We start from the raw sequence: 12,347 nt of genomic DNA on the forward strand, positions 1-12,347 counted from the left end.
GGGAACATTTGATGGATACATAACAAGAAACCTGATACACAGAAGAAGTAGCACGTGGGCCTGAAAACATCAGCAGAACTAGGTTGTGCTTCAGGTGCAATCAGGGAACAGTCCCAGCTATACTTTTTTCAATAATGACACAGACAAAAAATCCTTGGGCTTGGAGATGAGGCAATGAGGATCTAGATCAATGCAGTGAAATGCTATAGAATAGGAGTGTGCACAACCTTGTAAATGTCAAGGCTAGAATTTCCTGGGGATTGTGGCCAAAAAGTGGTTTGAGTTGGCTTATTATTGGTGGACAAAGTCAAAACTGAAAGGGCTAAAAATGATTTCAGTACCTTGGCTCAACAATCTCTGACACTCTCTAAACGTCGAGCTGGATAAACGCATTGGCAAAGCAGCTACCATGTTCTCTAGATTCACAAATAGAGTATGGCTTAACAAAAAGCTGATGGCATATACCAAGATCCATGTCTGTAGAGCCTGTGTCCTGAGCATACTCCTGTACTGCAGTGAGTCCTGGATCCTTTGTGCATGGCAGGAGAGGAAGCTGAACACGTCTCAAACGCATTTTTGGTATCACCTGGCAGGACAGAGTTCCAAATAGAGTAGTCCTAGAATAAGCTGGAATTTTTAGCATGTATACATTACTGGAACAGCAAAGTCTATGTTGGCTTGGGCATGTTGTGAGAATGGCTGATGTTTGGATTCCAAAAGATCTCCTGTATGGAGAATTAGTGCAGGGAAATCACCCCAGAGGGAAACCACAGCTGCGCTACAAGGATATCTGCAAGCGGGATCTGAAAGGCTTAGGAATGGATCTCAACAGATAGGAAACCTTGACATCTGAGCGTTCAGCCTGGAGGCAGGCATTGCATCATGGCCTCTCCCAATTTGAAGAGATCCTTGTCCAGCAGGCTGAGGCAAAGAGGTAGTCCCGAAACCAGCAAAACCAGGGAGCTGGACAGGGGACAGATTGTATTTGTCTCCAGTGTGGAAGGGCTCTCACTCTCAAATTGGCCTTTTCAGTGACACTAGACGCTGTTCCAAGTCCTCCATACGGAGCACGTTACCATAGTCTCTTGAGACTGAAGGATGCCTATATATATCTAGAGCTATATTCTCTCTCTGGCACTCCTCTTTTTCCTCATGCTTTCTCATTTTGTACATTATTCATTTGTTATTACTCATACATTCAGTCTTCACACAAACTTATTCACTCCCCTCCCACACAGCCTGACTGTTCATCCCCTTCAATACATGTGCTATGCACCATTCATTTTTTCATTTAGCCATTCATTCTCTCTTGCATGTATGTACATATGTGCTCAGCAACTTCCATAGGTCTGGGGGCCAGTTTTCATATTTGTCGGCTGCTCAGCGATCACATAATCATTTATTTATTTATTTGACCTTTACACCGGCCTTCTGGCTGCCACAGCCACTCTGAGTGGTTTACAATGAAAAATACAGTAAACAATAATAAAAAACAGTGAACATAACAACAATCAAAAATAAAATTAGACATCAACTATCATACTAGTAACAAAGTAAAATCTAAAAAGTGATAGGGGAGTTTAAAAACAAGATGATGGAACAGGTAGTATGTAATGCTGAAACTACCACATGCTGAATACTCCAGGAAGGCTTACCTTAAAAGGCGTGTTTTCAAATCGTTTAAAGCTCCCCAGTGAAGGGGCCAGGCAGATTTCAGGTGGGAGCTCGTTCCAAAGACAAGGGGCAACTGCCAAGATGGCCTGGTTCCTGGTCGTCTCCTTCCGGGCCTCTCTCTGGGTCAATATTATCAACTCCCCTGCCTGGGAGAATATGTAGAATGGGTAGATCTCATTGGAAGCAGACGTTCTTCCAGGTATCGAGGTCCAAACCGTTTAGAGATTTATAAGTCATCACCTTGAAGTGGCACAGAAACGAACAGATAACCAGGGCAAGGCAGCCAGAGTTGGGAGATATGATGGTATTTTTCCACCGCAGCCAATAATCTGATCACCATATTCTGGACCTGCTGAAGTTTCCATAACAACTTCATAGGCAGCTCCATACAGAGAGCATTGTAGTAGTCTAATGTTGAGACTACCAGTGCATAGAAAAGTGTGGTGAGTGACCCGATGTCAAGGAAGGACATTGCTGGGCAATCTGCCTAAGATGGAAGAAGGCAGAACAGAGACCACAGACGCTACCTGAGATTCCATTGATAACACTGGGTTGAGAAGAAAGAACACCCAAACTGTGAACCTTATCCTTAGCAGAGAGAGTAGCCCCCCTAAATGAGAGGGAGCCCTCTCCCCAATCTGGACATCATCTCAAGCTGCAGTCTCTGAGGGTAGTCCTGTAGGAAGGACTGGAACCAGGACAAATTCAGACCACTGATCCCCAACCCAGAGAGCCTCCCCAGGAAGATACCGTGGTTGACAGTATCGAAGGCTGCTTACAGGTCAAGGAGGACCAATAAGGATACTTTGTCCCTGTCAGTCTCCCTCAGAAAGTCATTTTGCAGGGTGACCAATTCCATCTCCATATCCTGACGCAGCCTGAACCCAGACTGGAATTGATGTTTTTAGAGGTCATTCATTCATAGAGTTGCTTCAGATCAGAAGTTACTTGGCAGCACAAAACAACAGTATTTATTTTATACTTCCTTTTGTAATTTGTATGGTACAATTTGGGTATGAGAGAAAAATTCTCACCACAACTCACTTGTTATAGCTTTAAAAGATGTATTTTTAATTTACTAATACAGTGTATCATAATATATAAATGAAACTCATATCATTCATGAACTTTAAGTTCAGCTATGTTTAGTTACTTTAATAAGGGCAGAGAATCACAATCAGTACTGAGTAACTGAAGGAGCAGCAGAGATAGCAAACAATGTTACAAGTCAGTGGGGCACCAGAGTTGATAGTCCCAGCTTCATAGAGGCATGGAGAATGCTTGGCAAAGTATCATTGAGCATGAGGCCAGAAGACTTTAGGAAGGTGAGAAAAAAAACCTGGTGGAGGTTTAAAAAAATACATTAATCAGAAGTTTCAAGTAACTGTACGAAGAATAATGAAACATACTGTACTTCCACATTGTCCAGAGTGATATGCTCTGTGTGTGTGTGTGTGTGTGTGTGTGTGTGTGTGTGTGTGTGTGTGTGTGTGTGTGTGTGTTTAACGTTCACTTCTGAAGAGCACCATTTGCAGAAAGAAAGGCAACGGATGTGTGAACTTCTAATACCTTGCTATCTTTCTTCTACCAGGCTTCCTCTGTTTTTTTCCAGTCCCTGCTCTTGCCTGCTCTCCTTCCCCCCCAGCTCCTCCCATTTAATTTAAAGAAGAATGTAAAGGAGTGACACTTAAAGAAGTGCTATGTCTGTTGGGTGATTGCCATGTAGCTGAATTCCTAGATTTCTCCCTCAGGGCAGAGTGACAAGAGAATGCATGCATGAGCTTAGAGCTAAATTATAGAGTGGTACTTACATCAGCATTGCAAAGGACACCCCCATGCTCTACACCAGTGGTTCTTAACCTTTGTTACTCAGATGTTTTTGAACTGCAACTCCCAGAAACCCCAGTCAGGACAGCTGGTGGTGAAGGCTTCTGGGAGTTGCAGTCCAAAACTCCTGAGTAACCCAAGGTTAAGAACCAGTGCTCTACACTAGGTACTGTGTGACTGGACTTCCTTATCTTATTTTTTCATTCTTGATGCAGTAGCCAAGTGAAGATAGAAATGTATACGATTGCTGCTGCTTGCTGCTGGGATACCCGAGAGGGCAGATGGGCATAAGGGTACACAGATTAAACATCAATACGTCCAGTTAATACATCCAATAATGTTGAGCACCTGCCTTTGCCATAGAGTAATAGAAGGATAAAGAAGAGAGAGAGAGAGACATGGAATGACTAGTGTATAGATATGATCAAAGAGTGTATTAGTGAGTCTGCAATCACTGAATATAAAGGAGCAGTCCATTGCTTTCTTTTCCTGTTGTAAATGTACCACTGCCATACTGAGTCAAGGTTGACTCAGCCTTCCATCCTTCCGAGGTCGGTAAAATGAGTACCCAGCTTGCTGGGGGGGGGGGCAATGTGTAGCCTGTATAATTAAAAATTGTAAACCGCCCGGAGAGTGCTTGTAGCGCTATGGGGCGGTATATAAGTCCAATAAATAAATAAATAATAAATACTAAGAAATCTGAGATGCAAAAACATAAAATGTTAGAAAAGTCATCAATACAGATCATGGTGTGCAGTATGGATAAAGTAGCAAGTTTTTACAATAAAAGTCAGGAACATTGTGATGAAACGCACGAAGTTCACTCAGCAATAACATAAATAAGGTGATTGGCTGGAAGAAAGAAGGAGGAGAGCCAATCCAAAAAAAGGCTGCAATAGGTATGAAAAGAAGTGAGAGCTGAAGAAAAAGAAGAGAATTAAATTGTATCTGGGGGGAGGTCATATTTTAAGAGTGGGCTAGAATTTTTTTGGGGGGGAGAGAGAAATTGTATCATGAAATGGAAGAAATATTTAAAGAGTAGGCTAAGTAGAAAAGAACTATTTTGTACTGTATCTGAGATAGGGAGGTTGGATGTGTGAAAGCTAGCATATATGTCAATGTAACCTTAAGTTAAAATCTTTGTAGTTTCACCAGTTGTTATGTTCTAATGAAGATCATATTTTGATGTTTCAAGCTTAAAACTGCTTGGGCTTCTACATTTTTGGTCTTCAGGCAAGCCTATTATTGACAGTTTTAAATGTGATTCACTAGGTAGAGGTGATCCCAAACATTAAAACAGTTAATGAAATATTGAATGTACGTCCTTATTCAAAACTGGACAAAACAGAAGAATAAAATTATGGTCCTGTAATGTTCCTGCTACATGCCAAATAAGTAATAATCTTTCCAGCATTTATTTGTGTTTTGTATATCATAGCAGCAGCACAGTAAAGTTTCAGGAAAGCTTTTCAGATTATGGTGTTCTTTCCGAGTCTGTTCATGCAGGAAAGTGCATGCCACGTTCAAGGTGGCAGGATTTGTTTTCAAAGATGCCACTCTTAAAAACTGTTAGAAAGATGGTGTAATGGTTTACATTTGCAGTAGCTTATATGTCTGTCTATAATGTGAAAAATACCTACCTTGACATATGTGGTACTCACATTTGGATGGCTGCATGACACATAATCTAAGATTATTTCTTTATTTTCCAATAATTTACTTAGCAAATGAATAGCTTGAAACTGTTGTGAAATGGGTACCACATAATATAACTCTGTTTTGGTCTCTTCTTTTTCAGTTTTGAGGCTGTCCACTAATGCTGGCCAGTGGAAAGAACCAGCCAGCAAGGTGACTCATGCATTGGTCAACATACGGTGAGATTCTGTAGCATAAATATTTGCATTGTCTATTCATATGTTAGTTTTTTTTTCTCAAAGCTCATTTAAAATTTCTATATTAAGCTATATTACTGGATTTCTCAACAGAATGTGGTTTGGGATTATGTTTCAACAGAGCTTGTTCTATATTTTCCCAGGGGTTCTGGAAGTTATAGTCCCATAAATCTTTTTTGATATTCTGTGTACCAGTAGGAGTTCTGTGATACTTGATATTTATTATAAAGATATTGTAACTTGAAAATATTGATACTTCATTGGTTTGTTGTTGTTGCTGCTGCTATCTAACATGACTGCTTCTCTGCGAGTGGTTCCCAACCATGGGTAACACAGGCATTCTTGGAAATCCTGCCCAGCACAGCTAGTGGTGAAAGCTTCTGGGAATTTCAGTTCACAAACACCTGGATTACACAAGGTTGGGAATCACTGTCCTAAACCAAGATTGTTTATTATGTTTTGCCAGCTGACTTAAATCACAAAGTGTACACATTTTAGTGTATATTTTGAAATGCACATTCTTAGGACTGCATTTTCAAAGCTGTGTGCAAGTGTCTGTGGGCTTAATCTTCGTGATACCCTTGGGGAACGATACATGTTTCTCCTGGCAGAGGTGTTGAAGGCCCAGTTGGCTTTCCTGTATAATTTAGAATCATAAATTTTTTGATACTTACATGGGGTGCTGGAGCCAACAGCAGCTGGCTTTAGGCATATTGTGTTATTCCCTGAATGTTGAGTTTTTAAATGCCAGTCTAAAATGTTGCCCTCGAGAGAAGCCTAGAAGCTTCCCTCAAGGGTAACATATATTGGCATTTTTTTTTTTTAAAAAAAAAGACATTTAAAGGCATATTATAGTCTGAACAGTATTTGTTCCTCAGGGGGGGAAGCCAGTAAATTGTGACTGAAGTGTGAAATGTGTCAGTTCTGAGATGCTGTTTGAGAACTAGATCCCCTGACTTTTTCTTCAGCAGTAGCTACTGCTGGAGACCAGTCTTTCTGGATAAAGAGCTAGAGGAGCTGATTCTTTCTATTTGGAAATAGTATTGCTGGATTTCTAGGTGTAAAATAGGAAAACACACAATCCACATGTAAGTAGCAGATACCGTATTTGCTGGCGTATAAGACAACTGGGAGTATAAGACGACCCCCCCAACATTTCCACTCAAAATATAGAGTGGGTGGCTCTGCTGTGGTGGCGGTGGCTGCCCGGGCCTGGCCTGGAAGTTCATGGCCGGCGACGAGGCCCGAGGAGGAGGGGAAGTGGGTGGCGGCGGAGGAGGAGGAGGGGAAGCGGCTATCTGGCAGCGGGTGGGGAGCGGGCAGCTGGCTCAGTGGCGAGGAGGGTGAGGAGGAGGGGAAGCGGCCGGGCGAGTGGGCAGCTGGCTCAGCGGCGAGGAGGGTGAGGAGGAGGGGAAGCAGCTGGCTGGGTGGCAGCAGCGGAGGAGGAGGGGAAGCGGCTATCCGGCGGGCAAGCAGGCAGTTGGCTCAGCGGCAAGGAGGGGAAGGAGGAGGGTAAGTGGGCGGCGGAGGAGGAGGAGGGCAAGCGGCTATCCAGTGGCAGGTGGGGAGCGGGCAGCGGGCTCAGCAGCGAGGAGGGCGAGGAGAAGGGGAAGCAGCCGGGCAAACGGGCAGCTGGCTCAGCGGCGAGGAGGGGAAGCGGCTGGCCGGGCGGAGGAAGCGGCTATCTGGCGGCGGGCGGGTGAGCGGGCAGCTGGCTCAGCAGCAAGGAGGACGAGGAGGAGGGGAAGCGGGCGGCGGCAGAGGAGGAGGAGGGGAAGCGGCTGTCCAGCAGCGGGCTCTGGCCTCTCAGGCGTGGCCGGCTCTGCTTCCCTCCCTCCGTCTGGACGGACCACCTGCCTGCCCGCCTGCCTTTCTCGCCGACCGGCGTGGCCCCGTGTCACTCACTCAATGGCGGCAACTCCTTCCTGGCCCAACTGAAGTGAACCCGGCATATAAGATGACCCCCACATTTGGAGACATGTTTTTTTGGGCCAAAAAGTCATCTTATACGCCAGCAAATACGGTAATCTGTGTTTTGATGGTTGTTGTAGGTTTTTCAGGTTGTTTGGCCATGTTCTGGAGGTTTTTCTTCTTAAGGGTTCACCAGTCTCTGTGGCCGGCATCTTCAGAGGACAGGAGTTAGAACTCTGTCTGTGTTCTGGTGTAGTGTGTGAGATGGTTGAGTAGACGGAATACAGAGTTCTAACTCCTGTCCTCTGAAGATGCTGGCCACAGAGACTGGCAAAACATTAGGAAGAAAACCTCCAGAACATGGTCAAACAGCCTGAAAAACCTACAACCATTGGATCCCAGCCCTGAAAGCCTTTGAGAATACAAATCTGTGTTCTACTGTCTAAGAGCAGCTGTTTGAATCAGAGGGAAAAAGAACATAAGCCAGATTCCTTGCTTTTGAAAAAAGTTTATGGAAAGCAAATTCCAGTTGTGTTTTTTCAAGTAACTTTGTATCTGTAAAGCACCATCATACAAGTTGTTCTCTGCAAACCTGTAAGCTTCATGTCCTTATGTACTGGTTCTGTGAGATTTGCTTTATTTTTCATGAGCAGAGATAAGTGGACATTGGGGACTGATACTGCTCTAACTGTAGCAGCTGAACGTCATGGGTCGAAAGATGTTTAAAGAATAAAGCCTAAGCTTGTTTTAGTCTATGAATCCTTTGAAAAAATGTGCATGTAAGAGTCTCTAACACAGGGAAAAGGAACAAAGTAAAGGATGCTTAAGGGACGTGGTGGTGCTGTGGGTTAAACCTCGGAAGCCTCGTCGCTTGTCCCAGCACCTTCCAACTTAGCAGTTCGAAAGCATGTAAAAATGTGAGTAGATAAATAGGTACCACCTCGGTGGGAAGGTAACGGCTTTCCGTATCTAGTCGCACTGGCCACGTGACTACAGAAACTGTCTTCAGACAAACGCTGGCTCTATGGCTTGGAAACGGGGATGAGCACTGTGCCCTAGAGTCGGAAACGACTGGACTAAATGTCAAGGGGAACCTTTACCTTTACCTAAAGGAAGCTTGCAGATTGAAAGTATGTGATTGGGAAATAGCTTAACTGCTGTTTCTTTTATGGGCTCCTTGACAGTTACAGTAATTACTGTAATTTATCATTCTGGGCAATGGGAAAGCAACCACCAGACACAAAGCACTATTTCTTTGGTAGTGTAACAGAGTGCTGGTTGAATGGATCATGTACTAAACACATGAGTGCCACAGAGCCTTGGAATCAATTTGATTTGGCTATGTGGTGCTGACAGTGAGGTAAATGGGGTGGAAGTCATCTTGCCAAGCTGCACTCTCTGGGGACAGTTCTCCAAGAAGGAACGGAGCCATGCCAAAGTGAGGCGACCCGTTCCCAACTTGAAGAGCCGCCCCAGGAGGATACCGTGGTTGACGGTATCAAAGGCCACCGAGATATCGAGGAGGACCAACAAGGACATACTGCCCTTGTTGGCCTCCCTTAGGACGTCATCCTGCAGGACGACCAATGCTGTTTCTGTACCATGCCTCGGCCTGAGGCCCGACTGGAATGGATCAAGGGCATCACTTTCCTCCAGGAGGGCCCAGGAGCTTTTCGGCCACCACCCTCTCAACCACTTTACTCAAGAAAGAAACATTGGCGACTAGCGTATAATTTCCAATTTTGTCTGTCGCCAAATTAGGTTTCTTTCTAATGGGCCTAATGAGTGTCTCCTTGAGGGCAGGAGGAACCATGCCCTCCTGGAGAGACCCATTAATTATTGCGGTGGCCCATTCTGTTGTTACCGGCTTGGCTAGGCCGGACAAGGGTCTAAAGAGGAGGTGGTGGCACGACAGCGAGCAAGGACCCTTTCGACCTCACTGGATGTCCCAGGTTAAAAGCAAGTTAACCTCACTGGGCAAGACGATGCACTGGACATCTCAGCTCTATCTACTGCCTGTAGAAAGGGATCAAGGTCCTGGTGGATGGCCTCCACTTTAGATTTTAAAAATGCCGCAAATTGGTCACAGGAGATACTAGAGGGAGGCCTGTCACTATGGCAAACTCTGGATAGATCGCGTACTATACAGAAAGGCTCCGCCTACTGGTTGTGAGCTTCGCTTATCCGCTCAGCAAAGAATGCTCTTCTAGCAACCTTTGCCCTAACTAGATAAAGGTTAGGCGTGATCCTGGCGGTTTTTGAATTAATTTCCATTGGGGCCATTCTCCAAATACTCTCTAGCCTTCTCTGATTACACTTCATGGCCCTCAGCTGCTGGTTAAACCAGGGAGCTAGCCAGGCTTGGCAGCAGAGAGGGTGTTTAGGTGCGATCATGTCAACCACCCTGGTGGCGGTGGTATACCATCCGTCCATCAGAGCACTGACAGGAGCACCAACCAAGTGATTCTAGTATCTCGTTCACCATTGTCAGCTACTTTTCAGGACCCATTGGTGGATGCTTGGAACAGATCCCCCATGGATATGGGGGTCCTATGTACTGCTATTTTAATTGATTTGAAAGAGTTTTAATTTTAATTGTGTTTTAGTTGTACAACAGAATTTAATTCTGCTGAATTTTTTGGTCATTTTATTGTATTTTTTAATCTGGTATGGTTTTAAATTGCCCAATAAGCCACCTCTAGTTCCAGTTTTGAGAGAAAGGTGGCATATAAATGAGGTAAATAAATCTTCACAATAAAGACAGCATTCTATGCTAAATTAATCTGAATTTGACATCTTTTATAAATTGAACAAATGCATGTATGCTTATATATTGTAATTGTATTTGTTCTAAAGAAAGAGTAGGAGCTGTCATAAATCATGCTTTCTGGCTGAAGAAATCTCATTTTTTCCCCCACTGCCATTTCTGACATATGGTCCATATACTTTCAGTTCTGTTTTTGGAGCTGGAATGTTGTTGCGTAGAAAAGGGACAAAAATCAGTGCTCATCATTCTGAGGATGCTGGATCCTCTACATATACTTTAATTCTGTCCATGTGTGGCATGGCTGAGGAATGAAGGGACTTGTGGCAAATTCTGCCATCTTCTGCCTCCTGATTGTGGCTGATCATGCCATCTCCTTACTTTGCTAGGTTGTGTTACAGTGTATTTTTTCATGTTAAATGTTCCACCTATATTGGTTGAGATAACCAGCTCAGCAGTTGATAAGTGGAGAGTTGACCTTCACTTCCATAAGGAAATACTCTGCTTTCAAAGCAAGCTTTTTTCCAGACTAATGAGCCCCTATACATTAACATATTTCAGGTTTGCATTTCATGAGACTTTTATTAATGCAAGGTGTAAAGGGTCATCTTCTGATTGCTTGCTAAGTGATGGAAGTGGCATCAGAATCATTGTATTCTTTTAATAGACTTTCTTCTGATCAGTAATTTTCTCAGGGTGAATAAATAGATTAACCTCATGATTAATAGATTCAATTGTTCCATAATCTGTAATGCAGGCACACCATTTTATCTTTTTTTTTTTTTTTGGGCTGTAAAACCGCCTAGTGAAATCTTTGAGGTAATGTATCTTAGATCTATTATGTTGGCAATTGTGTTTCTCCTGATGCAGACATTATGGTGTCTCTGTTTCACTTCTGCACATGCTTTATTATCTCAAATTCTGATTCTCTCTGCCCTGGTTGGCCTTTTTAGTGGCTTTCTTGTAGTACAGATAACTGTTGTGAGAATGAATGGCTAGGTGTGGCTGCCCTTAGAACATTAATTCTGCATGTGTATATAATGGATATAGTAGATGTCAAGTTGTGTTGGCAGTAGGAGTGCAATTTTCTGAAGCTGAAATAATTTAATGTTTAATTAATTTATCTTACGGAACTTGACCATCTTGTCGTGAGTCTGGAGTACTCTGTGATTTAATGTATTCTCCTCTTGCATAGCATGTCAGTCAGACTCTTTGTAGTTCACAAGAGGAAGGCTGCCTGGGTCTTAGGGCTGCCCCAGAATGTTCAAGATTATCTAGGCTACTACTCTGTATATCATTTCCTGGTGCATGGAACACACTATTGAAGAGGAAAAATAGGGCTCTTTATTGATATTTTTTATCCTGTATCATAAAAATTACTCATATTAAGCATACAAAAACATAAACCAGTATAAAGTCTGAATCTGTAAGTCTTGTTAAAATTATCATCCCACCAGAATTGTTTTTCCTATACAATGGTACCTCGCTAGACGACGACCCCACTGTATGACAAAACCGCATGACGGTGACTTTTTGTGACCGCTATAGCAATTCGCAGAACAGTCATTCCTATGGGGGAATTCCGCTGGACGTCGATTAGGTCTGTGCTTCATGGACCGTTTATTTGCAAGACAACGATTTTTTCCGATGATCGTTGGCTTCCTAAAATGGCTGCCCTGTGTTTTCTGGAGCCATGCTTCGTAGGGCAGCCATTTTAACAGCTGATCGGCGCTCGCAAAATGGCTTCCCTATGGGCGATCTTCACTGGATGACCAAGTATTTTCCCCATTGGAACACATTAAACTGAGTTTCAGTGCATTCCAATGGGGAAAGGCTTTTCGCATGATGACGATTTCGCTTAACAGCGATTTTCCCGGAACAGATTATCGTCGTGATAAGGGGCACCACTGTATATCCAGGTGAATTTGGTCTTACCCTGGCTCCCCCCCCCCCCCCAATTTACTAACTGGTAGACTTTTCCTACCATATAATGTTTACATATGCAGAAAACTGGGCCTTATCTGGGGACTAGGATAATCACTAAGTGAAATAATCACTCATCAGGATGACCCCTGTTCAGTGTTTTGGATAAATTAATTATTTAGAATGCAGATTCTTTTCTTTTCTTTTCTGAAGAAAGTCCAGTGATTTTGACAACAGCACTTCATAAATCAGCAGAAGGTCATTTACCTACTTGAAGCTGGTAATTCCATCCTCACTACAGCCCCTTCCTCATTAAGCTTGCTTTTTCACTTCATCAGCATTGATTGTTGTGTTTA

General features: G+C 43.4%; 1 protein-coding gene across 6 annotated transcripts in view; it reads left to right on the forward strand.

The window, feature by feature from the left end:
- The window catches only part of ARMH3 (armadillo like helical domain containing 3), a 169,181-nt gene that overhangs the window by 80,240 nt on the left and 76,594 nt on the right, over positions 1 to 12,347 (forward strand). For all 6 annotated transcript variants that reach the window (XM_020790836.3, XM_020790834.3, XM_020790839.3 and 3 more), the window contains one exon: positions 5,300 to 5,375. In XM_020790836.3, the coding sequence (XP_020646495.1) occupies positions 5,300 to 5,375 (76 nt within the window). The remainder of the gene's footprint in view (positions 1 to 5,299; positions 5,376 to 12,347) is intronic.

This window comes from Pogona vitticeps, chromosome 3 (genome assembly GCF_051106095.1).
Source record: "Pogona vitticeps strain Pit_001003342236 chromosome 3, PviZW2.1, whole genome shotgun sequence".
NCBI lineage: Eukaryota > Metazoa > Chordata > Lepidosauria > Squamata > Agamidae > Pogona > Pogona vitticeps.